The following is a 20781-nucleotide window of genomic DNA, read 5'->3' on the forward strand; positions in this document are numbered from 1 at the left end:
ACTCAGACAGTGGCAGCAGTGTAGCCGTAGTTAAACTTCGTCTACAATGTAAGGTGACTCAGCACTCCTCCAGCCTTATGTAAGACTCAGAATATCCCATTTTTTTTCCTCCAGGGGAGACACGCTGCACTCCTCTGTACATGTGGGCTATTAAAACTTTGTCATGTCACGGTTCACATAACTATTTGCCAAAAGTCTTTTTCTGCATAATATTTATTCTATGTGCAAAATAGGGGTGTCATGATTCTTTAAATCCATGTTGCAATTTGACTTTAGATTTTAAAGGAGTAATATGCAGCAGTTGTACATGCAAAAATGAGGACAGCAGTCCAAAGCCAGGTAGCTCGGTTGCTGGAGCATGAGCCCCACGTGCTGAGGCTGTGAGACCACTGCAACGGCCGTGGGTTCGACTCCCGCCTGCAGGCTTTTGGTGCATGTCATCCCCCTGCTCACTCGCCCCTTTTCCTGTCATATCTTCAGCTGTCCTGTTAATAAAGCCAAGAAAAGACCAAAATATATTAAAAAACAAAAACAAATAGTGAGTTGAAGCCATAGACTGTATATTAAATAGAATGAAATTCTATTTAATATATGATCTGTATGATCTATGTGACCCCAGGCTCAGAGAAGCTCATGCAGGCTGCAGGAGCTCAACAGGAGCACAGAATGCATGCAACATTGTAAACTGACTCTGGCAGGCAGTGAGACAGACAGTCACTCAACTGAAAGTCCTGAGTCCATTAACAAATTGCTCAATTTAAATGTTTTAAACGTCTATGTCTTCAACAAGGTGATTTCTTAAGACTCATAAATGGACACTTATTCATTCAGTGAACATTCTGCATTATTTTTTTTTTACTTCTAATTAATTTGAAACAGGCATACAAAAACAGTTATTCCGGCCCAGAATAGAAATTTCAAAGGAGGCCGCAGCTGCAGTGTTGATGTCAGAGAAGTGAATATTTCAACTTCACATGTTTCCTTGATCTCTGATGACATGTCATGGTCATTTTATGACTTATTTCAGGAAAAAAAAAAAGTTACAGATTTCTCCTTCTCATGATTCAATACCATTTTTCGATTTAAAATTTTTTTTGGCACTGAAGGCTATGCCATTGTTAGACATTTGAGTCTTTAATTTCAATGACTGAATTTGGATTTAATGTTGAAATTGTGCCACCCATAGTTTGGAAATGCAATGTGTGCTATTAACATTTAATTTTATGAACCTTCACCCCTTTGAAACTTTTGACATAACGTATGTACAACACTCCAACTCTTGTATACAAATAAGTAGGGATGTCCCAATCAAATTTTTAGGCCCTGATCTGCTACATTAACTTAACCATTTTAAATGATTGATCTGATATAAATGCCAGTTTAAGTGGGAGAATGCAACTCCTGAAACTGACGTGACACGATCAGCTAGAGAGCGTAGAGTTGTTGGACCTACAGAAACACAGAGTCCACTCACAGTTGTAAAGTGGTGCTTGGGTTACAATTGTTGTCTGAGTACATACAATGACTGAAGAGAACACTTCAGCCACACAACAGACACATTTTTTTCTTTCAAATGTAATATTATGCCCATTTTCAAGCTCATACTTTTCTACTGGGTTTTTACTCAGTATAATAAGTTTACATGCTTTCATGTTCAAAAAACACACAGTCACAATCAGTCATACTTGCCATTAACTACAGCTACTACTCCTCTTTAACCTTCGTCTACTTAAGGCTCCAAGACCCATCCCAAATTCTGTCCCAGACTAGCTGCATATACTCAAAATGAGTTACAAGGTGATGTCACCATGCAGCAGAATAAAGGCTGGATTGTAAATGAGGCTTTTCAGGTGGGTCAGGAGAAGTGTTTTCTGTAGAGGTGAAAAACTCCTTTTGGCATGGACTTTGCTTTCTGTGACTTCTTACATGCATAAAAAGCTATAAAACACTAAAGGAAGGAGGAAAACCCAAAGAGCATAATATGGCCACTTTAATTTAATTTTGGCCAGTCATCAAGTTGCTCACAGGAGTGATGTTAATTAGCAACAGATGGTATGATATGCTGCTAGAGTTGTTTGCAATTTTAACTGTAGAAAGTGTCAGTTAGCGCTGGTTAAAATGAGAAACCACTACCTGAATATTCTGTGCATGTTATTCGAGAAGAAGGAGAGATCACAGATTTGTTAACATCTGAGTTTAATGCCCACTGGTGCAAATAATTTTTCACATTAACATGCTCTAATTTTCACTTGTATATGCAGTGAGATGCTTGCACTGTTCAGCCCAGCTGTCCTAAAGGAAAGCGGCGCTGCAACGCAAGCAGACTGAGGAGCACAAAACACAGTAGAGGAAAGAATTTGCTGATTATTTTCACAATGAATCGATTAACCGCTGTTAAAAAATGTCAAAAAATTGTGAAAAATGCTAATTTTGATTTCCCTGAGCCCAGAGTGATGCCTTCAGATTGCTTTTGTTGTTCAACCAACAGTCCAAGACCCAAAGACTCTTTATTTAATATCATAAATGACAAAGAAACGCAGCAAATCCTCACATTTTAGATTCTGAAAGCAGCAAATGTTTGACATTTTTACATGAAAAAATACTTAAACAGTTAATGGATTATCAAATTAGTTGGCAATTTTCTTTTGATTGACTAATTGTTGCAGCTATAGATCAGAATTTGCTTTAATTTAGCTGATATCGATTCTTTAAAATATATCTTAATCAGCCTTTAAGATCAGCTGTGGACATTTTAACAAGTAGGTTCACAAAACATTTCACAAGTCTGTACTTACTGCGATCTCTTTACGTGGACTACAATGATTCAGTACTGTATGAAGACATGTAGGTATAAGTCTTTATCATCAGATCATCATAGGAGAAGACAGATTTTGACATTGTAGATTAAGAGCTTTATAATGTTATGTACACATATGAAGTTCATATATATACTGTAGAAAGTTTGCATATTTATGGTTCAGTTGTGAGAATAAACTAGCAAGTCAAACAGCATATTGTTGATGTTGTTGCTACTGATGAGCTAGAGAGTTGGTGTCAAATCATTATAAGTCCCTTTGAGGTCTCTATAAGGTTGAAATACTGTGGAGAATATTCTGTGTGTGTTTCTAATGGTTCTTATTTCCTTCCAACTCTTCCACCAGGTGTCCTTCTCCTCCCGTATTCCAGTGGCATTTCCTACAGGCGACGCCAACTCGTTGAGTAAAAATATCCTGATGTACGCCTGCACTTTGACTGAGGGCGAGACTGCTGGGACTGGGGATCAGGGCAGGATGGTCCAACGTGTCTCCCACTCTGCTTCAGCCTCGGCTGGCCTGGGTTCTCCAGCCCTGGTCCCCTCTCCCAACCCTCGCCCTGGCATCAGTCCTGCTGTCATGATGGTCTCCAAGCATGTTGATGGATCTCTCAACCAGGTAAAAGAACAAACCTCAGAGCGTGGAATTGGATGTGTGTGTGTTTGTGTGTATTAAGCCTTCCCAGCCCTGGTTTCATCTTTTTGTTTTTTTTTCTGTCTGCAGTGGGCAGTCACATTTGCTGAGCGTTCTGCCTTCTCCAATGTACTGACCGTATCCCACAAGTTCCGGTACTGCGGCCACCGTTTCCATCTGAACGACCAGGCCTGCCACACAGTGCTGCCACTGCTGCTGACCTCCTCTCACCATAACGCTCTGCTCACCCCTCCTTCGGCGCCTGGCAGCCTGGAAGGAGAGCAGCCTCCCACCTTCCCCCTACCAAAAGGACTTCCCAGGTATAGAACAGAGAGAAGGCAGAGAAAGAAAATGCAGTAAACAGAAAGAGCTCATTGTACAAACTGTGACATGCCTTCACAATGATGGTTTTGTTGTACTCTGTCTGAAACGTGACTTCTAACAATGTGTTTGTTTTCCATTAGCAGGAAGCAGCTTCGTAATGCAGCTACAAGGACCTTTCATGACCCCAACGCCATCTACAGTGAGCTGATATTATGGAGGGTGGACCACATCGGACCCCTGTCCTGCACTGGAGGGGTCTCTGAACTGGCCCGTATCAACTCTCTGCACACCTCTGCCTTCAGCAATGTTGCTTGGCTGCCTACACTAGTACCCAGCTCTGTACTCGGTAAACACACATGCATTTTTAACGTGGTGGAAATTTTAACTTCAGTAATGAATGACAGTGCAGAAACGTTGTTGCTATGAGACAATAATTCTGAAGAACATAAATGTAAAAGTGGAAGTTAAATTGTTGCTGACACATCTCAGCTTCTGCTTTTTGTCGTAGAGCATTCAGGTCACTAAAGTGCATACAGTTGTATGCAGTTTTACATGTCAGATTTGCACTAAAAAGTTGTGTATTTTCTTACATGTTTCATTATCTCCAAAGATATAAACATATTTTCATGACTGTGCCTTTGGAAGTAACAATATATAATTAAAATTAAAAACTCAAGCCTGGATGTAGTTTTTCTAGATGAATATTCTTCAACTTAGTTTAAAAACTGCCAAATATAAAAGGGATAGTTGGGATTATTTTTAATGTTGGGTTGTATGAGGTAAGTATCAATAGTCAGTGTGTTACCTACAGTAGTTGCTGCTCAGTACGCCCCAAGTATGGAGAAGCAGAGAGGGCCACCAGCACAGGAGCTAAGTCATGTTCTGCTGTGGACAGAGTCAGCAACAGAAGGTATTTTAGACATTAAGAAAGGTCAACCTAAAAAAAAAAATCTGTCAGTTTAAAGGCACGCTATATTTTGTTTTCTACCTTGCCATCAAGTAGCTTTTTCCAACGGGAAGCCGCTGTTATATAAGCAAAATGCCATGGGTGAAATCAGTAATTTTACCTCATAGAACATGGAAGTTGCTATTCTACTGCTCCCCTGATCTGTTAGTTTGTTTGTGTTATTGTGTGACTGAAGTATCTGAACTATCCCTTTAAAACACCAAAGTCACAAAATAATGCAAACAAACATAGACTTAAGCAGCAGCAGAGCAGCAGCTCTGTTCTGTGAGTAAAAATGACTGATTTTGCCTATGAGCCTAAGGCTGTCTGACAGAAAGGTAAAGCAATAAAAATGTTCTAAGCCTACACTTCTTTTTTGAGATGGACCTTTTTTAAGTAGCTAAAATATGTTTTGTGCTGACCCTGTTCACAGCAGTATATTGCTTAGCTTCTCTGCTGGTGTCCCTCTCTGTTTCTCCAAATTGGGGGCATCTACTGTAGGTAATACACTGACAATTGACAGGTACCTCATACAACTCTGGCACTGCTGGACTTTCTTAGAAACTTTGTGTTGTGTCTCTTAGGAACTTACTGCAACAGTGCCAGCGCCTGCTTTGTGGCATCGGATGGTAAAAACCTGCGTCTCTATCAAGCTGTGGTGGATGCCAGAAAACTGCTGGACGAGCTGTCAGATCCTGAAACATCTGTGAGTGGACTCACACGCTCTGCACTACACAGGGAAAGAAAGATGTTATTACTCACTGGGATGTGGTAATCTCTGTTTAGAGTCTCTGTTCAGTGAATTTTATGTATGTGGGTCTTTTAAATCTTGTCCAGGAATTGAGTCCAAAACAGGCTTGTGAACAGCCCTGTTGGGGGGTGATGAGTGTACGTGAACCATGAAACATCACAGATCTGATATAACCACACTGTTCACAGATATTAAATTCTTGTTATAAACCAGCTTTTCAACATCTGTGAGCTTTTTAATAATTTCCTTTTGATGCTGCCTTTATTTGTAAATGTTACCAAAACACAAAACAACAATATGCTGTATAAATCAGACACACAGATCTATGTCCTCTTGCTGCATAACAACAACTAGTCTACTTTTAATCATAATATTCAGTATTTCTTCATGTGCAGTCCACTGAATGGATAGTTGACCGTTTTTCATGTGTGTCTCTGTTTAGAAACTGGTGGGCGAAGTGTTCAACATCGTCAGCCAGCAGTCCACTGCCAGACCCGGATGTATCATAGAGTTGGACGTCATTACAAACCAGGTGAGCAGCTGCTCCGTGTTTTTCACACCCGCCCTGGGTCAGAGGTGGATGGAAAATCCAACCCTGAAAACCTGAAACCTTTGTTATCAATAGACTTATTAACCTGTTTGATGCTGTTTCCATGTGCATCCAGTGTGGCGCCAACACCCAGCTGCTGCATGTCTTCCAAGAGGACTTCATCCTTGGTTACAAGCCCCATAAAGAACAAGAAGCTTTCACACCGGCCTTTCCATCTGGTGAAGGTACAACACGCTGTTAAATTAAAACTCCAGTCAGGTCTGCTTCCTAATACTTTTCAAACCTGGACTCATTACAGCAAGTTTCCTTTCTGCTTATCCTATCCTAATTTAAGGTTCAAAGAAAAATCCTCTCTTCCTATTAGAGAAGCAATTCCTAAACTCATGGCTGTGTCCTATCACATCTCAGACCTTCTATCTTACCTTAGGAAATCCTAACTGTAACTGTAAACGTGATTCTTCAATCGGCATTCGTTTTGTCATGCCTGTCATCTGTGTTTAGAATATACACGACTCTTCCTGTTTCCTTGACAGTGGCTGTCTCATTTCACTTGTGTCTGGCTTACTTGCCATCTTACTTGCATGTTCTTTTATAATGCTTTTATGATATGGTATGTTGTTAAATTCTTTTTTTTATTCTGCGGTTGCCCTTTGTTACCATGGTTGGAAATGTGCTATAAAAATAACATGTACTATTATTATTATTCCTGTTAGTAGTAGTAGTAGTAGTAGTAGTATTATCATGGACAGGAAAAGACTGGCATTCAATCTTCGCTTTGAGTCAGAGAAGAGGAAAACCCTTTTTTAGGAGGTTTTCTTCCCAATTATTGGCCCAGGATATAAATTTGAACAGACGTAGCTTGTCAATCAAAATGAAAATAAATATTCTTAGCAGTCAGTAGCCATTATTGCTGTTATTATAATGCTATACACATCCATGTTGTTCCCCATCTCCATTATCATTGCCATACAGACCTAACAACAGGCCCTATGTCATCCTAACTTCAGATCTCAGGAAACTCAGGAAATTCTTCTGTTAGTGCGGTTCTTTAGTAACTAAATTCCTACTTAAGATTTTTTTTTCTAAATACAGTTTGCAGATGTGTTTCTGTAATACCAAAAATCCTTAATGTCTTCTGAAACTGAGGTAAATAAGGATTTCAGACAGAGTTTCTGTAATAAGGACCTTGGCCATTAGAGGATGATAATAATGTAATTGTACTCTATCCAGATTACCAACCTGCCCCATTCTCTGAGAAGTTCTTCCTCGTGGTGATAGAAAAGGATCTCAACAGGAACTCTGTCCTGCAGATGTGGCACCTGCACCTCAAGTCTGTGCAGGCCTGCGTTGGTAAGCTGAGCAGTTATTGGCATAATTGAAAAATGAAAGCATGAATTTTAAATATGAAGCCTGCCATCAAACTGCCTCTAAAATATTCCTGTGTCTCTGTGTCCAGATGAGCCGAGCCCAGATTACAGCTTCCAAAGCCAGCTAATGGTTCCCAATCAAGTTGTGAATGCAGACTCATCTCCGGAGACCTCTCCTGTCAGACCCCTGCCGCGCTCAGCCTCCACAGCCAACTTACAATCAGCGAGCAAACTCATCCTCAGCTCCAAGCTGGTGTACAGCAAGCGGCTCGACCTGCCCCACGGGGTGGAGGTTACCAGGGCCACCCCCTCTGCAGGTTGGTATTGTTGTCACACACATGACTCACACCATCTTGTTGTTGCTAAATTAAAAATATTGTGTAAAATTTGTTTTCCCCAACGTTGAGTAGGTGGCATAGTACCAAAAAAGTCTACTTTTGTTATAGTGCACTGACAGTTGGTTAAGAAATGAAATAAGAAATATGATGTGTGCTTCTATTTCTTTAGTTTCCATTTTGAAAGGGACATTTTGAATAGACTATTTGAAGTGGGCTTGTATGAGGAACTTGTCAATAGTCTGTGTATTACCTACAGTAGATGGAAGTTTGCAAAGGTCTACCCAAATAATACATCAATATTAGTTTTAAGTGTTTGCTATATTTACAGTACTTTCACTGCTTTTCTTTGCTGTCAGACAGCCTTTTTCCAACAGGAAACTGGCACTATTAAAGTCAAATAATTCTCTCTCCAGACCAACCAAACTCCTTAGGTGCAATCAGTAATTTTACCTTGCAAAACATGGGAGTTGCTGGTCTACCGCTGCCTCAATCTGATTGTTTTTTTTTGTGTTATTTTCTGATTGTTTGTGTTATTTTGTGAAACACCAAATTAATACAAACAATCTGACAGATTGAGGCAGCAAAATTAATGATCTTATCTATGGAGGTTTGTCTGTTTGGAGAGAGTGATATTTGACTTGCGTAACTGTGGTCTCTTGTCAGAAAAGGCTGTAGGACGCTTAAGTAATGAAAAGATTCTTAATATTGGATACATTTAAACTGATATTAACGTTTTTCAGGTGGACCTTAAAACACTTTTTGTTGCTGACTCTGTCCACAGCAGTACATTGCTTAACTTACCTGCTGGTGCTCCTCTATACTTTTCCAAACTCGGGCTGTGTTGACCACCCTCTGCTGTTGGTATTAAACTGACTATGAATAAGTACCTCATACAACCCCACCTAACATAATCTGAACTATCTCTTTAAGTCAGGACAGGCAGATTCCAGGAAGTACCTGGAACATCTATTTGCTACATGTTGTGTTGAAACCAAGGAACCAAGAAATCAGGTTAACGTAGGAAGTTGCAGAACACATTTATATGCTTTGCAGTTACCTGCTTGAAATGTTCTCATTTTTCATACTGCGTCCTCTACTCTGCTAGGTCATCTCAGTTCTTCCTCTATCTACCCTGTTTGCTTGGCCCCGTACCTGATCGTCACTACCTGCTCTGACTCTCGCGTGCGGTTCTGGCACTGTGCGGTGGAGTGTGATGACGGGTTTAGCGAAGATGACCAGGACAACCGGGTGTACCGCTGGGAGCCCTGGGCCCTGATGAACGAGGAGGAAGACAACAACAGCGCTGTGGCAGTGTCAGGGCGGCCTGTGGCTGTGTCCTGCTCCTACATCGGCAGGCTGGCCGTGGCCTTTAAAAAGCCACGACAAGGACAGGTAGGAAATTGGAATATGGCTTTGTAATGGGGTTTTTAGTGTCTTGTACCAAAAACCTATAGCAGTGTTGGATTTCATCTAACTGCAGTCACCTTGAGGTAGAAACTAGCAATAAAAATGCAAATGCAATGAATAAATATTTGACTGTATACACTCCAAAAACAGATAACAGTTTCATATATCAGCATATGAATACATATTTATGTAAAACAGAGAATAGTGAAGGAGGAACTAGATTAGGTAAACATATATATTATGTACATTATACATTGCTGTGTGTTTAAAATCTGACTGTCTGAGCATCCTGTAGCTGCATTATATTTGAATTATTGGAGCTAAATGTCACTGAGCTGAAACTAAGTGGAATTTAGTTTTTCCCACAGAATGACACCTACAGTGCACACACACTGCCCCGCCCTGCCTCTTTCTGTTCTTCTCCCCTACTCTATGTCTGACCTGTTGACTTTCTTAGTCAGCAGTATCTATTAGAAAGGCGCCTAAAAACACAACTCACATTTGGATTTCTTTTTCACCCGTGATTCTCTTTTCACATCAGCAGGTGAGCAGCATGACTACTGTGCCAGTCTGATAAGTGCAATGACAACTGCGCTGTGCGCTGCTTTGTGCTGGGCAGAAGATAGAGCCCTCTGTGTGGGAAACACTGCAGAGTATTTTTCACAGACAAGTCTGCTCTCAGGTGTTTGTGTGTGTCAGAGAGAGAGCAACTCCAACTCAAAAATATAAAATCAATATGCGTCGGCTGATGTTGATAATGTGGCGGGCTGCCACAAATATATGAATGTATAGGAAACACTCAGGTCTGTGAGCAGCAGTCTCGCTTATGAGTCTGAATTTTCAGTGTACTTCACGATGTGATGCAGCATAGAGCACCACGTCACTTTGCCTCATATGTTCAGTATGCCTGATTGCCACATTGTGCCATCTACTGTATCCACAGATGTGACGTATTCTAAGAGACCAGATATTTTAAGAATGTTCTCCTCCTGTCCTCAGCTGCATCAAGGTTCTGGAGAGGACTTCTCCATGCATGTGTCCATCTATGAGTGTGAGTCCACTGGTGGCTCAGAGTGGGTTCTAGAGCAAACTCTCCATCTGGACGATTTCACCAGACCCACATCAACCCTGGATCCAAGAGTCAGTGTGGACTCCAACCTGTTTGTCTACAGCAGGTCAGGACAGCGCTGCCTGTGTGTTTGTGTCATATTCTGTCAGCCAGCATATCTATACCAGAATGGGTGTCTTATAAGTTTTTCTCCATGTTAGGTCTGATCTGTACATGACCAGGGACCACAGCTCCCCCAACATTAAGCACTATGTCCACCTGGACTGGCTTTCAAAGGAGGACGGATCTCATATCCTCACCGTCGGAGTTGGATCCAACATTCTCATGTACGGCCGTATCTCCGGCATGGTCAATGAGCAGACCAGCAGCAAGGAGGGGGTGGCTGTCATCACCCTTCCTTTAGGGGGCAGTATCAAACAGGGGATCCGCTCCCGCTGGATCCTGCTTCGGTCCGTGGACCTCCTGTCCTCCGTGGACGGCACGCCTTCTCTGCCTGTCTCCTTGTCCTGGGTGAGGGACGGTATTCTGGTGGTGGGCATGGACTGTGAAATGCATGTGTACGCCCAGTGGCATCAGGACAAGAAGCCTGGTGAGGGAGATGAGGGCAATCTATCGTCCGCAGACATCTCCGGAGGTCAAACCGGAGGTCCCTCCTCCATCTTTGAAGGGAGAGCCCGGTCTAAGAGTGTGTTTGAAGGGAGCGCTGCAGTGGACGAGGCCCTTCGTGCCCCGGCAGGTCTTCAGGAAGGAGGACTGTTTGAGGCAGCTCACTCACTGTCCCCAACTCTACCCCAGTACCACCCCACCCAGCTGCTGGAACTCATGGACCTGGGCAAGGTTCGCCGTGCCAAGGTGAGTCTGTCCCTGCCTTATTTAGTGACTCCCAAATATGTACAAATGTTATGTAAAGGGATAGTCCAGATAATTTTGTGGGGTTGTAGGAGTCAATTATCAATATTTTTTCTTTTCAGGTGGGCCTTTTTAAGTAACTAAGAAATACCTTTTGTTTCTGACCCTTTTCACAGCAGTACATTTCTTAGCTATGTGCTCACTTCTCTCTGCTTCTCCAAACTGCAATGTGTCAGCTGCCATGTACTGTAGTTAATACACTGACCATCGATAAGTAGCTCATACAACCCCACTTCAAATAATCTGAACTGTCCCTTTAGAGCCCTTAGTTTTTAGTTAAAAATAATAAATCATTAAAAGCTCTTCTATATTTCAGGCCATCCTCGCTCACCTGGTGAAGTGTATTGCCGGGGAGGTTGCCGTGGTGAGGGACGTGGAAGCAGGTGAAGGCGGAGCCAGGAGACATCTGTCCCGGACCATCAGTGTGACGGGCAGCACAGCAAAAGACACCATTGTGGCTGGCCGCGATGGAGGCAGGGACTACACAGAGATCAACTCCATCCCTCCCCTGCCTCTTTATTCCCTCATGTTGGCTGACCTCGACACCTCGTATAAGGGAGCGGAGGAAGCTGCTAAAGGAGCTAAGGTCACAGATGGCGAGGGAGCCCAGAAGTCCACGGAGGACCAGTATTCTGACCTCTTCCAGGTAAGAGGAGTTAAGAGACTTCTGATTTTGTTTCTGAAGAAAGTGTAGTCCACTGAAATGCTTCTCCTTTCCTCCTGTGTTAACAGGTGCCAACAGTTACCACAGATGACTTTGTGAACTTTGCCACCGACAAACCAGAGAAGAAGTCTCGAGTTATCAACCTCTCTCAGTATGGACCCACCTACTTTGGACCAGAGCATGCTCAGGTATTTTAGGAGATCCTATTTTAAAAACCGTTATCTGCACTGTTAGTTTAGGCTATTTTTGATCAAATCCAAAAATGAATATGAACATTAGAACAATTAATTGAAATTGCGATATGGCCAAGTCCAATGTCCAAATCAGAGCTTTTTTATAAACACCATAAAAATATAATTATAAATGCAGCATTGTAGTGCTGCAGAGATGCTGCGACTTACAAATAAGTTTTACAGATGTAAAGGAACATGTTTGTACAGGCCCACATCATCATTTTTATTTTTTTTCAGTGAAAATGACATTTTAAAATTACCATTTCATTGTGACTCATATTGTAATCACAATATATTAAAAAAAATCAAGGTAAAATGAAGAGGTAATATCTGCAGGTGTAACAATACATTAGTCTTGACTGATATATTGATTCTTTGGAATTTATATAATATTGTATCATGATGAAATGTGATTTACTGCCTAGTAACAGTTTGATAATAACAGGTTAATGATTGTGGTTGTCTTGTGGTTTAATAACTGTAATTGTAGTAATTAGGAGGAGACATGAACATAACAAGATTGTTATCACAGCCTAATCTACATATAATAATCCAGTTATATCATATTAATAATCTCTCAGTGAGGATGTGTTTATTGTTGTGTAATTTTTTGCAATATTTATATCCAGATTAAATTTAATAAAACAAGTCAACGCTCTCATTGTTAATTCCATCAGTGTAACATCATCGTTACGTTCCTTTAAGTTTGTTGTTAAGAGTTTTTCGTTGCTCTCCTTCGTCACTCTCTTCCTCTGTGTGTCCAGGTATTATCCAGTCACCTCATGCACTCCAGCCTGCCGGGACTCACCAGACTGGAGCAGATGTTCCTGGTGGCCTTGGCCGATACTGTTGCAACCACCAGTGCTGAAGTCGCCAGCTCCACTGATCAGCAGTACACAGGTCAGTATATACTGTGTTTATGTGTGTAGGTTACATATTTGTGATACTCACAGTATATTATTTAACATATGGTAAATATAATATATTGCACCGACCACTGGGGTTAGAGACTGTCTTCCTTGAACCTGACTCATCATCACATTAAAATGCCTTAAAATACCTTTTCTCCTTTTCCAAGGGTCTGCATAACTTACTTTTTAAAGCATTTTTTAGCCATACTGCCATTTTTAAGTGTTGTTTTTTATATTCACATACATGTGACAGTCAGCTGCAGCAATCCAAGCTCTTCTGCGTTGAGTTGTTACCTTGATTGAAGTGCTTCTACCTATTGAAGTGTCCTTGAGCGAGAGACTGACCAGGTCCAAGGTCTTAGAAGTACTTTTCCTTTGTGGATGCGTGAAGTGTTGCCTTACTTTATGTTATCTACTTTGTATGCAAGATACATGATGCACACATACCTGCAGAATAGGCTTGTATCGTCTCCCAGTCCATTAACTGTTGGCCTTGGTAGGAGATAATATTCTATTAAAGTTGACCAAAGGTTGTAGACATAAGAGCTAAGCATAATTCTTCTTGATAATGTGTTCTGGGTATAGTTAATCTCCAGCCATCAAATCTTTATGAACATAAACATCAGTGCTTACAGTGTTTCTCTTTCACTGTATGTGAACAGACGCTGCGCTTTTTCCATTATCTGTGTCTTCTTTCTCCAATTTTCCATCCTATTTATTTAGTCTTTTGAGAGGAAGACATTAGCAGGTTGTTCCCTGGTTAAGTAAGCACAGAGAGGGTAAGATGGTTCAGGGACAATAGACAGTCTCTGACAGACAACCAGTGATACTCGAGTTTTAAGGACTTTTCCCCCTGGCTGCCCTTTTAATAGAGTGGTTGTCAGAATAACAGTGATGATGCTGACAGCTCCCTGGTGTTTGTGTTTGTGTAGGTGCTGAGGCTCTTGATGAGTGTGGACTGAGGTACCTGCTGGCCATGCGTCTTCATACCTGCCTCCTCACCTCTCTGCCCCCCCTGTACCGCATGCAGCTGCTCCACCAGGGTAAAACACACTGCTCTTTACACTGTTGTTTTGTATGACAATAAAGCCACTATACTATCATTTAATGGTTATGAAATGTAGATTTCATTTAATCCTGGGAATGAAATTTGGACATCTTGCTTTCGCCCTCCCTCTCTCTCTGTGGCAGGCCTATCAACATGCCACTTCGCATGGGCCTTCCACTCGGAGGCGGAAGAAGAGCTGCTGAACATGATCCCAGCCATGCAGCGAGGCGACCCTCAGTGGTCTGAGCTCAGAGCTGTTGGAGTGGGTTGGTGGATACGTAACATCAACACTCTGAGGAAAATGGTGGAGAAGGTACCACAACAAAGTTAAAGTCTTACAAGATTTTTGTAATTAGCACCTGCTGGTGCAAGTACGAAATAATACCATTTCCTTTACTTTGTTGACTGATGGCAGTTTCCACAATAGAAAAGTTATGTAAAAAGAGAGAATTCACTAGAAAGGAAAGATGGACTCTTCCTCCGGACAACATAGCTAACTAATATTTTAGACCTGTCTCCGCTTGTTCTGCCTTGTTTACTTTTTGTTGTTCTGCTGGATTCCAAAAATATGGACACGTTACAGCAGGTCTGTTCAGTTATTATTTTATAGGGACCAGATTTAAAAAATAAATAAAGTGCCAAGGGGCCAGACATTGATATTACCTTTGTCTGACCTGTAAATTTAGGAAATTAAATATGTAAAACAGTTCACCTTTTTACTTTTTTTCCACTTCTCCACTAGCTTTCATGATAGGACAAGAAACAATATGCAAAAGAACAGAAAAAACCACATTTTTAAATCCTAGATTTTAATAAATACAGTGCTGGATTTAACATCTTGTTCATCTTTAACACAGTTTTTTTTTTAGTTAAAACCTTTTAAAATAATGTGTCTGTAGTTAAGAACAGACATAACCAATGAAAGAGATAATTAGCATCCTACTAAAATTATGATCTTCTAATAAACAATGTTAGAAGATAGCACAGATGTATAACAGATGTTTTTTATCTATGGTTAGCAGATTATTTAAATAAAATCACGATGATATACTATCATATACTTCATATTTATACACGATCAGAGGGATGGATTCAGCCTATGGGCCACTTGTTGGATAGAAAATTGCTGTTAGGTGCCTCCTGTTACCTCCTGTAGTTCAGCCATCAAACTTGACTGCTCTGACTGCAGTGTGACGTTTACTGTATCCAGAAATGTTTGTTCTTCTCTGTACTAAGCAGCTGAAATGAATGTCCTACATTTATAATGATACACAGAGAAGATTATCATAAATATCATTGCAGATCAAAGCAAATAGTTAATGTACAAGAGTCTTTTATGGTAGTTGAATAAGGGGTTATTTGTCCTGGCATGTGTGATGACGGATGTGTTTTGATGGATCCCTGTGTAGTTAAGTAACTGTGCTGTTTGTGTGTGATCAGTTAGGTAAAGCTGCATTTCAGAGGCACAATGACCCTTTAGATGCTGCTCTGTTCTACTTGGCCATGAAGAAGAAAGCTGTCCTGTGGGGGCTCTTCAGGTACGACATTGTTTCTGAACACATTGTTATTTTGAATTGAGTCACTGTCTAATTATAATGTCATAACCTTTATGTGAAACTGAGCTGTGTGCTTTTGTTCTCTCAGGTCTCAGCATGATGAGAAGATGACTCAGTTCTTCAAGAACAACTTCAGTGAAGACCGCTGGCGGAAGGCTGCTCTGAAAAATGCTTTCTCCCTGCTGGGAAAGCAGCGCTTTGAACAATCCGCCGCCTTCTTCCTACTGGCTGGATCACTCAAAGACGCCATAGAGGTGTGAACAACACACACACACACTTTTTCACTCAACAACACACACGATACAAAGACATAGCTTGTAAGTTTCGAGTCTGCTCCATCTCTCCATTTCCCTCACAGTGGAAACTTGGCATATCCTTATTTTATGGGAACAATATAGAGTGAAGATGTGTTTGCATGAGAGTTATGTCAGTACATCACTATTAGTGCAGATATCTGTTGCTGAGGGAGCTGGGTATTGTGCAGCCTTTACATCACACGAGAGAAGTCTAAATTATAGATAAGATGCATAAAAAGCCTGCATAGATTTCCTTGGCCTGGGTTTCATATCACACAGTCAAAATATACAGATAGCACAAAAAAGGAAATAGAAACATGAGCTTCATGTGATTTAGCCGTATTGGTTGCAGGGAAAATGTATACCTCAGAATTCCTCAAATTTCTGTGCTTTAGTGCTACACAAAGGTAGAATATGCAGGATTTTTTTTGTTAACACACCATTCAGAGTTGCCTCCTCCTCCCTGGTGCAATGAAAGACCGAGGTAAAGAGTGAATCAAGTAAGGGACTGACGTTTGTGAAAACAAAGCAGTATTAGGGGAAAAAAAAGTTACTTTCTTTTTCACAAAGTTTATGTTCTAAAGGACAAATACACATGCCCACACCTCTGTACAACACTGGATGTTGTGAGAATACAGCCAAAGCGCACCGTCGTCTTGTCACTGTGTCCTCTCAGTCTGCTCTGTCTGTTTGCAGCTGTAACTGCTGGTCACTGTGTTTTTAGAATCCCAACCTCAAAAACCTGCACACTGCAGTGGCTGGAGGCGACGCACCACTGCCCAAAGGCTGAAGCCCAGAAATATCCCAGACAATAAAATCTGAGAAAATAAGAAAATAGAGGCAGAGAACAGGGTTTCAGTTAGAGACACCAGCACACTCTTCTAGTGGGTCATAAGTGATAACGGAGAAAAATTATTTTTAGTCAGGCCTTTATCATTTTAGGGGCAAAGCCACTTGGCCTTTGGTGTTGTCAGTTTTTTTAGGGTGTGAAGGCCACAATCCCAGGCAGCAAGGCCATCAAACTTAAATGATCTTAAATTGATACTTAACTTATATACTATATATAGTTACACTTAGTTAGATACTAAGGTATACGAAATAGTGGTGTAATTAGTTAGTATCTCAACATAGTAAGTTAGTATCTTAAAATAATGAGAATTTAGTCAAAGAAAACCCTGCATAGTATGCCTTTAATCCAGTCTTGCCTCTCTTCTGCTGTTCTGTGTTTTGTAGGTGTTGATGGAGAAGATGGAGGATCTCCAGCTAGCCATGATAGTAGCGAGGCTGTATGAGGCTGACTTTGAGAATTCATCCACCTGCCAAGGCCTCCTTTATGAGAAGGTCCTGGGCTGTAACAGGGATGGAAGCGGCTACCACTGTTCCAGACTGCACCCTGACCCCTTCCTCCGCAGCATAGCCTACTGGATCATGAAGGATTACACCCGAGCCCTGGACACACTGTTGGAGCGAATCCCCAAAGAGGATGACGAGAACCCTGGTCAGTTGGTTGCAGACATTTCAGTCAGTGTTATAAAGCAAAATCCACTAAAACCTGTTTCCTCTGCTCATTATGTGCATTGTGTGCTGGGTTTAAAGACCTTTTCTGTTTCCTCTCTTCATTCGTCTGTGGTAGATGTGATGGTGAAATCTTGCAACCCGGTGGTGTTTAGTTTCTATAACTACCTGAGGACACACCCCTTGATCATCCGTCGCCACTTTGCAAACCCGGAAGGCACAGCGACAACTGTGGGCCTCACTGCTGAGAAGAGCAGCGCGGATGAGATCAACCTTATAGAGCGCAAACTGTTCTTCACCACTGCCAATGCACACTTCAAGGTCAGCTTGTCACTCCAATCCAAGTCTTCTGATGCATTTGGGATCTTTTGTCTCTCTCTGATTAAATGTTTAAAATTTGTTTTACTTGCAAAGTTTATATAGCGAATCATTTTAATTGTATCTAAATCTTGTGTAGGTGGGCTGCCCAGTTCTGGCTCTGGAAGTGCTCTCCAAGATCCCCAAAGTTACCAAGAAATCCGGCTCCTCGCCTCTCAGCAAAGCATCATCCAAGGCCAACCTGAACTCGAGCCAACCGCTGGAAAACGGCACCCAGGGAGGGTTGGACTGGGGCTCCCCAGCAGCCCCCGCCTGGGGAGGAAATGAGAGCGCAGGTGCGTTGGATTGGAGCCAGCCTTTAGTGAAGGTGGAGGACGAGGGCCTGACGCTGGACTGGGGAGATGATAAGGAAGATGATGAAGATGAGGACGAAGATGGTGGTCTGACCATGAAGAAACCAGAGGCTGAAACCAAAGCAGACGGAGGCTCAGAGAGTGGCGGCGCCAAACTGCAGAGAGAGAACTCACAGGTAGGAATAATATATCTCCAACACATCAGAGCTGTAACAAGTAATGGAATGATTACAAGGTGTCGTGTCACAAACGAGTCTCTGGGAGGAGGAGAGACATGGCAACAGCAAAACAGAACTGGTCCATAGCAGATGCAACTTTTCTGTTAGAAACCTTAAAAGATTTAAAGATGCCAGTACATTTCCCAGGATAGGATGTGGATCCATTTTGAAAACTGAAGAGTGGAAACCTTCTCTTTTGTTTACTGGTGGTTTTCAAACCAACAGTTAAACCTTTATTCTGATTTTTTGCTGTAGTCATGCAAACACATGTTTTTTGGTATGACATTTTGTAGCGTCCATGTAAACATTTTAGTTGGAATTTTTAATCAGAATGATATAAGTCAGACTGATTCACAACCAAAGGTTTTGCATTCAAATGAAACTAATTGGTATTTGTCCTGGGCCAGAAGGGGTTAAAATGTATGAGGGGATAAGCCTCCCTATCATTGCCATAGATACGACCAGTTCTCAGGTCTTGACTCTGTAATCCATCTCAGAGTCTTCCTTTGAAAGGTTCTTAATAGAATTTCAGTCATTTGAGAGATAAAGGTTCACTGTGTTAAAAAAAAAAAAGTGTATATTTAAGTCTGCTCCCAGAACGGACTCTCTGGAAGCCTGCAGAAGGTGTGCTTGAGACCCCTTCAGTGTGGACTTGAATACTCCCCGAAGGTCAGCGAGTTTTTCCTTTAACTCACTCTCATACTCGATATATTTCTTCTATCTTCTTCTGTCTATTTTAGGGTGAGTCGGAGGTGGATGTGATAGCAGAGCAGCTCAAGTTCCGTGCTTGTCTTAAGATCCTAATGACAGAGCTGCGTACGCTGGCCACAGGCTTTGAGGTGGATGGAGGGAAGCTGCGCTTTCAACTCTACAGTTGGCTGGAGAAGGAGATCGCAGCCATGCATAAGATCTGCAACTACAAGGTAGACTTTGTTTTGTTTTGTTTTAGTCTAATATTCTTTCTTTCTGGTGCACCAAGCATATTCACCATATATTCTGTTAACGCAAAGGTGGAGGGGAAAGAGGAGGAGTCAGAGGTGGAGCGTTGGGGAGAGCGTTCATCATCAGTCGACATATCAGACGAGGCCCTGGAGCGTACAGAGGCCGGGGCTTACGAGCGTCTCCAGATGGAGCGCCGCCGTCTTCAGGCCAAGCAGCAGCACTCTGAGAGGCGTAAGGCGTGGCTGAGGAAGAACCAGGCGCTGCTGAGGGTGTTTCTGTCCTACTGCAGCCTTCATGGAGCCAAGGGTGGAGGAGTCACCTCTGTTCGCATGGAGCTCCTCTTCCTACTGCAGGAGAGTCAGCAGGTACACATACACACTCACACACATATGTTCTGTACTTCTGCTGGATTAATCCGAAATGGGAAACAATCTCTCTTAAAATCTTCATCTTCTTGTCTCGCTCTGCAGGAACTCACAGTGAAGCAGCTGCAGTCTCCTCTGCCTCTGCCCACCACGCTGCCTCTGCTCTCTGCCTGCATTGCCCCCACCAAGACGGTCATAGCTAATCCTGTTCTCCACCTCAGCAACCACATTCACGACATCCTCCACACCATCACGCTCATGGAGGCCCCGCCACATCCTGACTTCATGGATGATCGGGTAAGAACTCGAATAAGAATGTAGCTTCATAGAGTATAGAGTCTCGCAGTCACCTGAAGTCGTTCGTATTGATGTTGAAAAGTGAAATGTGTCTCTTTCACCCTCAGGTGAATGCTTTGCACACACTTGCAGCGTCTCTGTCTGCCTGCGTCTATCAAGCACTGTGTGACAGCCACAGCTACAGGTAACCATGCCTCTGCAGTGCAGTGCCACAAGTCAGACAGTCCTATTTTATTTCCTCATAACAAAGATGTCTTCACACCTTAGATGCTTTGTAATTTAAAGTAGTACTTTAACATTTCTGGAAAATCTACTCTTGATGCTAAGGTTATCTAACCACACCTTGACTCTAGCTCAGACGTCATTTTGTTCTAGGAAAGTAAGTTTAGTTTGGTTTGTTAATACCAGTTTTACCAACACAGCTAGCACACTCTAACACAGGAAGAAGAAAAGTCCAGATGTTTATAGTTTCAAAGACAATTTATTTTCATCAAACCATTGCCTAAGTTTTACCATTTAACTTACTGTACCATCTGTAACTGTCTTTAAATCACAACAAAAAATATTTGTATCAGCTGCAAGCAGTGTCGCAATATAAACTAACCCACATTTAAACTTTGTAAATTAAGTTTCATTACCAGCAAACTGCACAAATTGTTGTGTTATTATCTTAACAACTTTTTAACCTCTTATAAAAGACCCCCCTAATTCCACAGGCTTGTAATTTCGACGGTAGCAAACTGTGGTCTATCATGTCAAATGCATTTTTTTTTAAATCGGTAAATACAGCCATCGTATATTGCTTTCTTTCTATGGCTGCTGTGAGGATGTAGATGTATTTGTTCTACATCCATACTGATTATGAATTTATTCTTTCCTATAAAATTATCTAACTTTCGCACAAACCACTTTTCAATCACTTTACAAAATTGAGACAGCAGCGATGCTGGTCTGAAGT

The 20781-nt window shown here is 41.7% G+C and overlaps 1 protein-coding gene across 2 annotated transcripts in view; it reads left to right on the plus strand.

The window, feature by feature from the left end:
* dmxl2 (Dmx-like 2) overlaps window positions 1–20781 on the plus strand; it is a 60641-nt gene that overhangs the window by 18686 nt on the left and 21174 nt on the right. For both annotated transcript variants that reach the window (XM_084711279.1, XM_084711356.1), the window contains exons 12-36: window positions 3162–3431; window positions 3537–3766; window positions 3911–4116; window positions 5301–5422; window positions 5910–5999; window positions 6133–6241; window positions 7248–7367; window positions 7474–7701; window positions 8828–9114; window positions 10129–10304; window positions 10399–11050; window positions 11424–11753; window positions 11840–11959; window positions 12769–12904; window positions 13848–13958; window positions 14107–14276; window positions 15404–15501; window positions 15608–15773; window positions 17049–17313; window positions 17449–17651; window positions 17788–18177; window positions 18960–19142; window positions 19230–19526; window positions 19632–19823; window positions 19931–20007. In XM_084711279.1, the coding sequence (XP_084567405.1) occupies window positions 3162–3431; window positions 3537–3766; window positions 3911–4116; window positions 5301–5422; window positions 5910–5999; window positions 6133–6241; window positions 7248–7367; window positions 7474–7701; window positions 8828–9114; window positions 10129–10304; window positions 10399–11050; window positions 11424–11753; window positions 11840–11959; window positions 12769–12904; window positions 13848–13958; window positions 14107–14276; window positions 15404–15501; window positions 15608–15773; window positions 17049–17313; window positions 17449–17651; window positions 17788–18177; window positions 18960–19142; window positions 19230–19526; window positions 19632–19823; window positions 19931–20007 (5228 nt within the window). The remainder of the gene's footprint in view (window positions 1–3161; window positions 3432–3536; window positions 3767–3910; window positions 4117–5300; window positions 5423–5909; window positions 6000–6132; window positions 6242–7247; window positions 7368–7473; window positions 7702–8827; window positions 9115–10128; window positions 10305–10398; window positions 11051–11423; window positions 11754–11839; window positions 11960–12768; window positions 12905–13847; window positions 13959–14106; window positions 14277–15403; window positions 15502–15607; window positions 15774–17048; window positions 17314–17448; window positions 17652–17787; window positions 18178–18959; window positions 19143–19229; window positions 19527–19631; window positions 19824–19930; window positions 20008–20781) is intronic.

Source organism: Lutjanus erythropterus, chromosome 1 (genome assembly GCF_056507025.1).
Source record: "Lutjanus erythropterus isolate fLutEry1 chromosome 1, fLutEry1.hap2, whole genome shotgun sequence".
NCBI lineage: Eukaryota > Metazoa > Chordata > Actinopteri > Lutjaniformes > Lutjanidae > Lutjanus > Lutjanus erythropterus.